Raw genomic sequence first — 14,013 nt, forward strand, 5'->3', positions numbered from 1 at the left:
GCCTCCCGTGCCCGCCCCAACGCCGCAGTGGCCGCACTAGCCCGCGTCGGCCCCAGCCGCGCCAACCGCGCCGCCCGCGCCGGTCCAACTCCCACCGCCGCCGCCCAGCTCCGGACTGGGCCAGTCCACACCAGGAGGACTTCCGATCCAGGAGATCCGGTTTCCGCCGTCACCGTCCCCGATCCCGGCCTGGCTAACCGGGACGTCGCCACCGCCAGTTTACACAGAGGCCGGGGACCCACCGGTACCCACGCTGCAGTCTGGGGCCTCGTCCGGCTCCGCGAGGGCCTACGACGGCCTCCCCACCGTTGACCGGGCGTCGTCAACATCACTGCTCCGCACCGCCGAGCGGGTCGGCCATGGCGCGCCGGCCCAGACGCCGCCATGGTTCGCCAAGATCGATTTCGCCACTTATGACGGCACGGAGGACCCGCTTGACTGGCTCAACCAGTGTGAGCAGTTTTTCCGTGGCCAGCGCACGCTCGCGTCGGAGCGCACTTGGCTGGCATCCTACCACCTCCGCGATGCAGCCCAGACCTGGTACTATGCCCTCGAGCAGGACGAGGGCAGCATGCCCCCTTGGGAGCGCTTCCGCGAGCTCTGCCTCCTTCGCTTTGGGCCTCCGATTCGCGGGAGCCGCCTGGCAGAGCTCGGCAGCCTTCCCTTCACCTCCAAAGTGCAGGACTTCACCGACCGTTTCCAGGCCCTGGCATGCCATGCGTCGGGCGTGACGCCGCACCAGCGGGCCAACCTCTTTGTCGGTGGACTTCCGGATCACATCCGCGTGGACGTGGAGCTTCGGGGACCCCAGGATCTCTAGTCGGCCATGTACTACGCCCGCGCATTCGAACGTCGCGCGGTGGCCATCCAGCAGGAATCACCGTCCCGGACCGCTGGGTCGCTACCCTGGCCAGATCCCGCTCAGGGTCGGCCTGCTCAGGCTTCCACCGCACCCCTCGTCGCGACCGTGGCGCGCCCGTTCCGGCGGCTCACCTCGGTCGAGCTACTCGAGCGTCGCCGCCAAGGGCTGTGCTTCAACTATGACGAACCCTACACGCTCGGCCACGCCTGCCCGCGACTCTTCTACCTGGAGGTTGCAGACTACATTCCGGAGGACGCCGTCGCCGCCGACCTTGCCGCCCCAGCTGTCGCGAAGGTGTTTGACGCTGGTTGATCACCTCGAGGAGTTCAACAAGCGCTTTCCCACCTTACAGCTCGAGGACGAGCTGTTTGTGGAGGCGGGGAGAAGTGTTATGACCAGCATATTAGGGGCTTAGCCCAATTATCTTATCGTATTAGGATCGTTTGCTTGGGAGTCAAGTAAACCTCTCTATATAAGGAAAGGAGATGTATCAATCTAATCAAGCAAGAAGCAATCAATATTTGCTCGGCTTCCCTTAGGGAGTCGGGAGACCTAAACCCTAGCTGCCTCTTGCGTCCGCCGCCGTTACACCAGCCGCAAGGACGGCGCCCAGCCGCCGCGCAATCTCCTCCTCCCTCCTTCCCTTACAGGCTACGCCCTAGACCAGGTAGAACCCTAGTTTCTACCAGTGTTCCAGGATGCGAGCAGGGCTTGGAGTTGCTCGGTAATCAGCTTGAGCTGCTGAATGATGGTCGTCTGCTTGTCGTCGCCGTGTGCCATGGTAGAGTAGTGGTTAGCTCATGGATCAATATGTTATGGGCTAGTTTTCGATGGAGTTCATGGGGAGAGCAAAGAAGGTTGTACATCACAGGTCTCGACCTGATGGGGTAACGTGATAACTTGTGCTCACCTTCGTGCGTTAGGAGAGGCAGAAGCTGAGTCTGCTTTGGGGAAGGCATTTGTACACATGGGCTGCCTCTTATATTAGGCTAGAGCCGAAGTAACCTAGGAAACAATAGTTGACTAAGATAGTTTGTATCCTACAGGGGTATTGCATACTTATTTTAAACTATTGTTTCCTAACCTTCAGTAAGGACTCTAGACCAACTCTCACCTGGACGCTATTTACTGCCTAGGCTTCTGGTTTACTGCTGCTGATCCTAATGCACTACCTGCTACATCTGGAATAGAACTGTTGCTGCCATCAATTTTCTTGCGACACCTCTGGTATGTGTGGGCCCCAAAAGGAGTCCACAACAACTTATCTCTTAGCTTTACCTCCAACACAAGTTTGCGCATGCAAGGATGCAATTCTTGAACATGACCAACCTGCCATAGCCTTAATATAGATTTATGCAGTGACTGGCTGGAAAATGAAACTGAAACAACTTAAAAGTAATGTTGTGTTTCAAAATGTTCGCATTATGTTTGGGGTAGGGCTGCGCTGATCATTTTTCTTCCATTTCGTTAATGTTAATCTTTCTTACTAGTTACGACGAGTACCCTAAGCTGGTTTGTTTAGCCTACACAGCTACGCACTCTTAGCCCAAAGCATATACTGCCTCCATTCACTTCTAACTACGGAAGCTTAAGGGAACTTTTGGCACTTTTGAACAAGTGAATGCAATATATTATTGAATACTTAGATTGTCCGTTTGTAAACAATCTCAGAGCCTTCTTCACAAAAATATTTAAACAATAGTGTACTTTGTGCAGATATGCTCTCAGCTAGACAAAAGAGAAGGTCCATGTCAGTTGGTCACGTACCGCATTTGAGGTATGGAGTACGAACATGCTTTATTTTAGTTCATTTTATAAATGTTCATGGGTTATATCTACACTTTATTACATAATCCGTAATCAAACTGTCAACTTCAAAAGGAATTTTAAAATTATTTACTTAGGGCCCGTTTGGAACTCCTCCAGCTCCGCTCCGCCAATTCCGTGCACGGAGCAGAGTCGAACACTGCAGCTGCAAAAGCAGCTCCACGAAACTATGTTGGGCCGCAGTGCAAATCGGAGAAGTTGGGGAAGCCTGGAAGTTGCAACGGGATCCTAAAAAACACGGAGTTGGCCTAAATTACAACCCACTGCCACCGGTAAGTGGAAAAATGGCATGTTCTTTAGAGTCGGGAAAATTTCGCATATCTGCCACCAAACAGGTGATGCCGGTCACCAGAGAAGCTGGCATCAATGATGTGAAGCAAGAACTGAGGATTTGATGAGGCAGTGTGAGTTTTAAACAGGCAATTAATAAGCTTAGCTCTACGCGAGAAACCATGTCAAAGATAGACTGTTCACATGCATGCAAGTAAGTGCTGGACAGATTCTATGAGCGATACATGTAAATCAGCAATAACTAACAGCCGCAGAAAGAATGGAGTTACAAAATGAATGAATGTGCAAAAAAGGACAGAAAGCAGGGGTGGAGCTACTTGGAGCTAGGGTCAAATTTTATTTTAGTAGTGATTAGGTGCTGTTCCAACGGTTAGGCACGAAGGAAGGCGAAAGGGACATCTATAAGATGGCCAAGATCCGAGAGAGGAAGACGAGGGATATTGGCCAAGTCAAATGCATCAAGGACAGAGCAGGCCAACTCTTGGTGAAGGACAAGGAGATTAAGCATAGATGGCGGGAGTACTTCGACAAGCTGTTCAATGGGGAGAATGAGAGTTCTACCATTGAACCGGATGACTCCTTTGATGAGACCAGCATGTGTTTTGTGCGGCGAATCCAGGAGTCTGAGGTCAAGGAGGGTTTAGAACGGATGAAACGAGGCAAGGCAATGGGCCCTGATTGTATCCCCATTGAGATGTGGAAAGGCCTCGGGGACATAGTGATAGTATGGCTAACCAAGCTTTTCAGCCTCATTTTTCGGGCAAACAAGATGCCAGAAGAATGGAGACGGAGTGTATTAGTACCAACCTTCAAGAACAAGGGGGATGTTCAGAGTTGTACTAATTACCGTGGAATTAAGCTGATGAGTCATACAATGAAGCTATGGGAGAGAGTCCTTGAGCACCGCTTAAGAAGAATGACAAGCGTGACCAAAAATCAGTTTGGTTCATGCCTGGGAGGTCGACCATGGAAGCCATTTTCTTGGTACGACAACTTATGGAGAGATACAGGGAGCAAAAGAAGGACTTGCATATGGTGTTCATTGACTTGGAGAAGGCCTATGATAAGATACCACGGAATGTCATGTGGTGGGACTTGGAGAAACACAAAGTCCCAGCAAAGTACATTACCCTCATCAAGGACATGTACAATAATGTTGTGACAAGTGTTCGAACAAGTGATGTCGACACTGATGACTTCCCGATTAAGATAGGACTGCATCAGGGGTCAGCTTTGAGCCCTTATATTTTTGCCTTGGTGATGGATGAGGTCACAAGGGATATACAAGGAGATATTCCATGGTGTATGCTCTTTGCAGATGATGTGGCGCTAGTTGACGATAGTCGGACGGGGGCAAATAGGAAGTTATGGAGAGAAATCTTGGAATTGAAAGGGTTTAGGCTTAGTAGAACTAAAACCGAGTAATGGTCAGGTGGTACCTCAGAAGGACACCTTTCGATATTTGGGGTCAATGCTGCAGGAGGATGGGGGTATTGATGAAGATGTGAACCATCGAATCAAAGCCGGATGGATGAAGTGGCGCCAAGCTTCTTGCATTCTCTGTGACAAGAGAGTGCCACAAAAGCTAAAAGGCAAGTTCTACAGTACGACTGTTCGACCCGCAATGTTGTATGGCGCTGAGTGTTGGCCGACTAAAAGGCGACATGTTCAACAGTTAGGTGTGGCGAAGATGCGTATGTTGAGATGGATGTGTGGCCACACGAGGAAGGATCAAGTTCGGAATGATGATATACGAGATGGAGTTGGGGTAGCACCAATTGAAGAGAAGCTTGTCCAACATCGTCTGAGATGGTTTGGGCATATTCAGTGCAGGCCCTCGGAAGCTCCAGTGCATAGCGGACGGCTAAAGCATGCAGAGAATGTCAAGGGAGGTCGGGGTAGACCGAATTTGACATGGGTGGAGTCCGTTAAGAGAGACCTGAAGGATTAGAGTATCACCAAAGAACTAGCTATGGACAGGGGTGCGTGAAAGCCTGCTATCCATGTGCCAGAGCCATGAGTTGGTCGCGAGATCTTATGGGTTCCGCCTCTAGCCTACCCCAACTTGTTTGGGACTATAGGTGCTGTTGTTTGCCTGTGCACCAGGTTAAACTGACAACGGTGCATCAGGTCGGAGAGACGAACACGCAGAAGCCTTGTTTTGGGCATGGCATTATGGGCTGCAGTCTTTTGGTAGGGTTTGCTGTGGCTGGGCATCAAGCAGTCAACCAAGAGATGGAAGTGCAGGAGCTGGAGAGCAACAAATCGATCTTTCGTCCCCTTGATCGATCAAGCATGCCGTCACACAAACAGGCGACTGGTCAATGGACCACAACGGACGGCCGATGTTGTGCCCCTTCCTCCAGCTGCCCAGCTCAAGGTATCATATGTAGATGTCCTAAATCTCAATTCTCGGGTTATGAAGTGCAAATCGTCCTTCCTGACTATCTCAGTTCTTTATTTTTAATTCTCTGCACTAGGTTGTTGCGAAGCAAAGATTTCAGTTTATTAATCTATGTCAAATGTGCATAGGCCCGGCACACGGCAGAGCCTATGCCAGCCCCACAAGACAGGGAGAAGACGGCCGACACTGCGCTGATCTATCAACACCGCGACCAAGCAGCTCTAGCGCGGTACCTTTTATTTTCCATTGTTAGTATTTGGTAATAATTGTTCATTCTCAGTTCTTGCCATTATTTGTCTAAGATATTGCCAATAGATTAAACCTAATTCAGATAATAGGAGTTTTGGCAAAATGTGGGGCATTGGCTATGGGTTTTACTCCTAATTAGGATATTACTTCGTTCAGCTGAGTGATTTTCCAAGTATTAATTTGGAAACGCATAACATCATTTCCAAGTAAATTAATAAAGCATTTTGATTTGTATTTTTTTTGTATGTATACATCTTCTGCTATTATGTCAGATAATCCATGCTAGGAGTTACAGAACACATTTATCTAGCACACTTTTGCGTAAAAAATTAAAACCATGTTAAAGCGGTGCATCAGGGTGAATTTTCCAGCTCCACCCCTGACAGAAAGGACAAGTAACTGAGCAAACCAGATTGAAACACTCGCATGCTAAATAGCCTAGAATGATCTTTCCATTCCAGGTTAACAGCATCGTGTTGGAAGTCGGGAAAAAATGTAAATCGATTAATAAACACATAATTTTCTACGGCCTCGCGCCTTAGTTCAATTAAGTTTTGTTTGATGCAGCGCTAGAGAGATACATACCCAGTAGCTGTTAGCGTCATCCACATTGGGGAAGCTGGTGACCGATTGCTGGCCGCTACCAGATCCATACGGCACGTCGTGGGAATGCAGCCGAAACTTGGTCCTCTCATGCATCAACTTGATCACTGATCCGTAGGAAATCTAACAAGGAATTGGAGAAACAATCGCGTCACTGATCCGATCCATAGTGGTCCCAGTTCCAAACACAGAACGCTAATCAGCTTAACGCCCTAACCCGGCCATCCCAAATCGCAACCTTACCAGGAGGGAGGCGGAAATGAATTACCCACCTCGACAGCGGTGTCCGGGTCGGCGGCATAGGACTGCGACGGCGACGCCTCGGGGAGGTCGAGGCCGAGGTAGAGCACAAGCGCGAGCGCGAACGACGCGGCGGCCATCGCGAGCAGCAGAGCCAGGAACCAGGTTCTCTGCCAGAACGGCACCGCCTCCTCCTCCTCCTCCCGCTCGCCGCGGCGCCTTATCCGCTCGCGCGCGAGGGCGCCGGCGAGGCTGGTGGTCGCTGCCTCCGACGGCTTCGCCTCGGCGGAGGCGGGCTTGCGGCGGGAGAGGACCGGCGCCTGGGGTGTGGACGGCGCCACCGCGGCGGTGTCGACGGGGCAGCGAAGGGAAGCTTCTAGAAGGTTCGCGCGTACGCCACTGCTTCGCCGCGGTGAACTCAGGTCGCAAGGAGCAGGCGAATTGCGCGCCGTTTGTATTTGTGATGAGTGCTTGTTTTTCGTTTACTTTTCTGCTTGGAGGACCAGAGAGGAAGCTCCGGTAGTCCGGTTTCTCGCCGCCACGTCATGGCAGGGGGTACCCGGCGAATGGGAGGCGTCAGCGTGGCAGTTATGGTGATATGGCGAAACGCCATTGGTTCAATAATCTGCTCCTCGTGGCAACGGCTTTTGTGGAGGAAGCAGGGGTTTGAGTCGACTCTGCTTTTGGTGGATCGGAGGGCTATCGTCCCGTTTCGCTCTTCTTTATTTCGCCTTTTTTTTCATGTTTATATTAGAGCATGTACAGTGATGACATATGAATACATATATCTCATGACAAAAAGTAATTTGAGTCATCTATATTAATTTTTTCTCTCCAAAGCAACTTCAATGAGGCGACCCATTTCGTCCGCACATGTCCGTTTGGATCCGCGCGGACAAAAATGACGGCCCAACGCAAAGACCCATTTTTTTTGCGTCCGCTTTGTGTCTATGCGGATCCATTTTTATCCCAAATTTGAGACTGAAATGGGTCCGAAGCAGACACAAAGCGGGCGCTTTTGGTGGCTTCTTCGTCCGGCTGCGTCCGCTGCACATGCATGCTGGCCCATCTGTCATCCAACAAAAGAGTCCACTCATCCATCCCATCCCTTTCTCTCTCCTCCTTTCCTCTTTGTCGCCGCCCACGACGGCGCGGGCACAGAGCACGTCGCGGTTTCGATGCAGCTGGGTTGTAACACCCACGATGCGACTATATCTCCCATGTGTCGGAGCACGACTTAGAGGCATAACCGCATAGTAGATGTGACACCCTCGATTCAATCATACACTAATCATACACACAAATGTGTACGATCAAGATCAAGGACTCACGGAGAGATATCACAACACAACTCTAGACACAAATCAAAATAATACAAGCTTTATATTACAAGCCAAGGGCCTCGAGGGCTCGAATACACAAGAGTCAGCGGAAGCAACAATATTTGAGTACATACATAAGTTAAACAAGATTGCCTTAAGAAGGCTAGCACAAAAGCAACAACGAACGAAAAGGCAAGGCCTCCTGCCTGGGAGCCTCCTAACTACTCCTAGTCGTATGCGGTCTTCACGTAGTAGTAAGCATCCTCCGGGTAGTAGTAGTCACCAGTGGCGTCGTCTAGCTCCTGGGATCCGTCATCTGGTCGCAACAATCGGGTATGGGGAAAAAGGAGTAGCAAAGCAACCATGAGTACTCATCCAAAGTACTCGCAAGACTTACATCAGATCTAAACTAAGTATGCATCTGTGTCAAAGGAATGGGTCGTATCTGTGGACTAAACTGCAGAATGCCAGAAGGGAAGGGGAAAGCCTAGCCTGTCGAAGACTAGCATCTTCTAGAAACCATCATCTTGCAGCAACAAGAGGGAGTAGAGTAGCATAAAGTAAAGTAGCAGTAATGTTATCAACCTCGGCCAGAGATCCTTTCTCGACTCCCTGCGAGAAAGCAATCCCAGAGCCATACTATCCAATTATCATTTCATATCCAAGTCTCATATCCATTTCTCATCTCAAGTATCCAGTTCTAGTTGTATCGATCGGGATACAACTCCAAGTGTCCGTTACCGTAGGACAGGCTGTTGATAGATGTTTTCTTCCCTGCAGGGGTGCACCAACTTACCCACTACGCTCGATTAACTCCGGCCGAACACACTTTCCTGGGTCATGCCCGGCCTCGGCCAAACAATACGCCACAACCCGACCTAGGCTTAATAGAGAGGCCAGCACGCCGGACTAAAACTATGCCCCCAGGGGTCATGGGCCATCGCCCCGGGAACTCCTGCACGTTGCGTGGGCGGCCGGTGAGCAGACCTAGCTACCTCCTTCAACAAGGCAGGTGCTTACGCAGTCCAACCCGGCGCGCGCCGCTCAGTCGTTGACGTCTATTAAGCTTCGGCTGATGCATACGATGCAGAACGCCCATACTATGCCCACGTGATGGTTAGTGCTATCAGGCCAGAGGCCCCTCAGATCAAATATCCAACTCATAGTGGATTAGGAACGCGCGGTAACAAGCAGAGACTCACGAAAGATGTGACCCCGTTGCCCCGTCTCGAGTACTTGCGGCAAGGGCTAAGAATGCCCGGCCACGCCTCGTAAATATCTCGCGGGCACCTTCCAGGTCAACCCGACTCCACATCACTCGCTATTAAGCTCGCGCGGGTACCCCTCAGGGTCGACCCGTCCTTAGTAACATGGCGCAGTGTAAAGTCATAGTAACCATAGTAACTATGTGTCTAACACCAAGGGGAAAACCCGAGGAATCACCCCCGGTGAATTCCACTCGATGTTGTCATCAAGGTGAACGTAAGAGGATCCACCCTCGAGGTTCTCGTTTGATGGGACGACAGAGCCGTAACGGAAGTGGTTAAGGAGGAAATCACCCTCGATGACCTCGACCGTAAAGCTACACTACGGAGATCTCATCAGGAGTGATGTAAGAGGTTCCACCCTCGGCACTCGATGGTAACTCTCCAGAGTCATACAACTAGGGGGTGATGTGCGGTGTCGGAGCCTGGACATCGATCACGTTGATCGAGTCATCGAACATAAAGCGGGGCAACTGGGACAAGGTGGGGTCACTGATGGATCACTAACCATCCTATACTAAGCAGTTTAGGATAAGCAGGTAAGGTATGAAAGCAGGTAACAACAACAGGCTATGCATCAGAGTAGGATCATACAGAAAGCAGTAGCAGTTCTAATGCAAGCATGAGAGGAAAAGAAATGGGTGATATCGGAATGCTCAAGGGGGCTTGCTTGCCTGGTTGCTCAGACAAGAAGGAGGGGTCGTCAGTGACGTAGTCGATCACAGCGGCATCATCAGTCTCGGGGTCTACCGAAGAGAAGAGGGGGAAGAAACAGTAAATACAGAGCAAACAATGCATCACAAGGCACAACATGACGACGGGCAGAGCTAGGGCTGCCCTAACGTAGTACTACACGTTGCAGACGGAGGGGATAAACATCCGAGGATGAATTCCCGGCGTTAGGCGGATTCTGGACAAATGAAAGAGAGGGAACGGTTCCATGTCCAGCATGCTAGGGGCATGTGACAGATGAACGGGCCGCGTATTCGGATTCGTTGGATTTTTCTGAGCAACTTTCATATAGAAAACATTTTCATCCGAGCTACGGTTTAATTTCTACGAATTTCTAAAGATTTAAACAATAACTTGGAATTATTTTAATTACAGAAAAAGATATATGACGTCAACATGATGTCACAATGACATCAACAGGTCAACAGACGGCTGACCAGGTCAAACCTGACCTGTGGGTCCAGTGGGACCTACATGTCAGCCTCTGTTATTTTAACAGTGGATCAAAACTAAACTAGCACAGATAATTAGAGGAGTGGGCCCCGGGCGTCAGTGAGTGTTTTAGGTTAACTAATCCTTTTTATTTATAAAACGATATTAGACTAATATAATAGAGGGGGGCCCACATGTCAGCGCGAGGGATGAACAGTGCCCCGCGTTGACTTTGGTCAACGCGGTCAAAAGGGCGCAAGTGCCCACTCGTCAGCGATCGTGGATGGGTCCCACGCGGCGCCAGCTCAGCGGGGCCGGCGACTCATCGGCAGCGATGCCAGAATGCGGCGGAGGCCTCGAGACTCGTCGAAAAATGCGCTCTGGCCACCGTTTTGCGCGCGCGAGGTGGCGTTCGAAAGAGGGGAGCGAGGCGCGTCAGGTGGCGCTAACGGTTGGCCTCGGGAAGACCTAAAACGACGATGGCACGCGGCGAGGCGGACGCCGGAGTTCGGCCATCGCCGCCAATGGCGACAGAGGGCACGGGGAGGGGATCTAGCGGCACGAGCGGACGCGGTGAGGGGACATGAGCATGTTCGAGTGCTCGGACGGGCAGGTCAACGACCACAACGTCGGCGGCGAGCCTCGCGGCGGAGCTGCGTTCGGGCGGCGACGGGAACGGCGGCTACGGCTACTAGGAGAGGCCGAGGAGAGGGGAGATCGAAGCGGCTGCTCACTGCGGGTGTAGGGAAGTGGACAAGGGAGCCGGAGGGAGCTCGACGGCGACGTACGGCGGCGGTGATCCCGGGCGAACGGAGGTTGAAGACGACGGCGTGATGGCGCTCTAGGGGCGACGAGCTCAAGTCCGTGGTCGGAGAAGATGTAGCTAGGCACGGCAACACTCAGGGACTTGTCGGAGAGGGGAAGGGACAGCGGTGGCCGCGGTCAGCACGGCGTCGCGGCCATGGACGCGCTCGGAAGCGGTGGATCTAAAGGGAGAGAGGAGAGGAAGAGCGGGCGGAGTGGGCGAGGGAAAGTGGGAGTGGCGGCAGGTGAGGGGGAGGACTCGAGGCGTCGAGGGGGCGCTCTTATCCCCTCCCTGGTTGTCGACGGCGAGGCGGTCCGGCGGGGCTCGCCCCTGTTGCGACCCCGGTCGGGGGAACAGGGGGAGAAGGCGACCCGAGGAGGGGCTGGGCCGGACTAGCTGGAGTGGGCCGAGGCTCGGGCCAGGCACTGTGCACTTGGCCCAGTGCACAGTGGATTGTGCTCTTTCTCTTTCTTTTTTACTTTTGCTTTTTTTCTTTTTACAGAAAGGGGTTTAGTAATATTTTGAGCTTCCATAAGATTTTGCAAAAATGTGAAACTTGGTCACATAATTAGTTTGCAATATCCAGCACTGCCACGAAAAGTTTGGGCATTTTTGGAGTTCAATTGAATTTACACAATAAAGAAAAGGGCATTTTAAAGGCTATTTTTTCTCTGTTAAAATGCATTAGGACCATTTAGAGTTGATGATGATGTTGTGTTCATTAACAAATAATTGTCATGGAATTTTTGACAAATGATGAACAATTTTTCCAGCAACTTTTGAGCAACTTCAAACTTCACTTGAATTTGAATTGACTGGAATTTCCAAATGGGTATTGAACAAAGGTGATTAAGAACTGTTTGGAAAATGATTAGTTTAATCATAGAGGGTTACTGTAGCATGACACTAGGGGTGTTACAAATCTCCTCCACTACAAGAAATATCGTCCCGAGATTTAAGTGCGAAAGTAAAGAGTAACTTTGAAAGAACTGACCCTTATAGGGTTAATTATCTGGTGAATAATTCAGGGAATGTAGCAGAAGTGTCTCTTGAGTTGAAATTTAAGAAAACATCGAGAGCAAAATCTGAAGGTACAATGGGCAGTTTCAAGTGAATGGACAAACGATCGATACCTGAACAGAGTGTGAGAAGGGGGGTTCAGAGCATCGGGAATAGATTAGCTCTCGAACGGTGGCTCGTGACAACACACAAAGCCAAGAGCAATTGATACTTCGGAATATAGGATATACATGAGAGTCAGGTTCCGATCCTGTGGAACTGTGGGTTATGGGCCCACCATGTGGGTTAAAATAGAAGGAGCGATGACATCTTGCACGGTCATGATAGCAAGGCATGTCAGAGGGCAGCCTGTCAGCTATGTCAGCAACAATGTCGGTACCAGGGGCGAGGGACAAAGAGAACCATTATCCTGCTCGTTGAACGAGGCGGGCCATTAGGCAAAGTTCTCGTCCATCGGTGGTTACCGGAATGTCAACAACAATAATAACAAGGTCTTTACTGACAGAGTTGTACATTGAGGTGCTTACCTAAGCAAGAAATTATCTCTACTGTGATAATTTAGTTTACCAGAAAGGTTAAACAAAAGAATGGAAAGGAAAATATGATTAGTATATTAATCAGAGCAATGGAAAGGAAAATGTGTTTAAGCACAATTATCAGGAGTATATCTTTCCCAAGGACAAGCAGAGGATGATATCCATGACAAGATAGTAAGTAGATAACCAATTAGGTAAAGGGAAAGAAATTTCATGACATTACCCATACAATGGTGTTTGGATAATTAATAAAGAAAATTTTGTATCATGCTTCAAATGTTCTTATTGGAGATCGTATTACCACAGACATGCTTCGAGATAGCAAAGACATGGTTTCAAGCAAAGGTCAGACTCTGGATACACCAAGGATCCATCGGAAACAATTAAAAAAAATAAGTCATACAATTTTAGCAGGGAAAAGATGAGGGTGTGGCCGACGGGCTCAGCCGCAATCCATCGACATGTCAAAAAGGATGTAATTTCAAAATTATGTGAACAAGTTTGTGTTGGGGAAAGGACAAGAATGTTGTCGATGATAACACAAATCATCAAGGGTGAATGGTATTTCTCATCATGAATTCGATTGATATCCTGGAAAAGCTCAGAATGTTAATGATGATCACGACACATTAGTCGAGAGATTTCATGAAGACGTAATCGATCGGCGATGACATCCAGTCAAAGGAATGATGAATCGAAAGGTTATTGGAACCATGGGTACGACACAAACTCGAAATTAAGCTTGCTGTTCAAGGAGAAATGATAAGATGAGAAAGATCGATGTAAGCTTAGCTCATCGTCGGAAGTTGCTCTGAGCATAAGGACCAGGTAGCACAGTTAAAAAGTTGACAAGATAAAATATATTGCCGACCAGGCTAGGAATGATGTGATGGGGTATAAAGCTTCCCAGTATCAAGTACTAGGTGTAATGCCAGAAGGTAATTCGGAGTAGAGGTTGGTCGGGGGAATGATTGGCACAGGCTAAGTAATTGTAACTTACCAAATAAATGGAATCAAGGAGGAAATATGGTCGGGACCATAACTACAAGGGATCCAATTCACAATACTGGGAGAATTATTCAAATGATTAAATATCCTTGCAAGAAGCTTTCATGATAAGTCCCACACCGTGTCCATGGGCATGAACACAAGGTTCAGGGTCGACTCCCACTTCTACAATGCATAACCTTTCATTTTACTTCTCGCTCTTGGTGAAGCTGTAGTATTGAAATTTTATCAGACGAAAGCCAGTAGATTACAATCCGCATAACTTTCGAGTTCACACAGATTAGGGAAGGCATAGGTTCAACCCATCGGGGCATCTTAGGAACATATATCATAAATTTCAAGAATAATAACACAAGCTCGGTAGTAGAGCATGCCTGTGAAAGTGGAGAATAAAATTTACCAAAAGCATTACGTATC

General features: G+C 49.6%; 1 protein-coding gene across 1 annotated transcript in view; it reads right to left on the reverse strand.

The window, feature by feature from the left end:
* LOC119329816 (stromal cell-derived factor 2-like protein) overlaps positions 1–6,944 on the reverse strand; it is a 20,476-nt gene extending 13,532 nt beyond the window's left edge. Inside the window, exons 1-2 of the mRNA XM_037602911.1 lie at positions 6,509–6,944; positions 6,219–6,359 (exon numbers count right to left, since the gene is read on the reverse strand). Of these exons, the coding sequence (XP_037458808.1) occupies positions 6,219–6,359; positions 6,509–6,616 (249 nt within the window). The 5' untranslated portion in view covers positions 6,617–6,944. The remainder of the gene's footprint in view (positions 1–6,218; positions 6,360–6,508) is intronic.
* Between the last annotated feature and the right edge of the window lie 7,069 nt (positions 6,945–14,013).

Source organism: Triticum dicoccoides, chromosome 7A (genome assembly GCF_002162155.2).
Source record: "Triticum dicoccoides isolate Atlit2015 ecotype Zavitan chromosome 7A, WEW_v2.0, whole genome shotgun sequence".
In the NCBI taxonomy this organism is placed as follows: Eukaryota; Viridiplantae; Streptophyta; class Magnoliopsida; order Poales; family Poaceae; genus Triticum; species Triticum dicoccoides.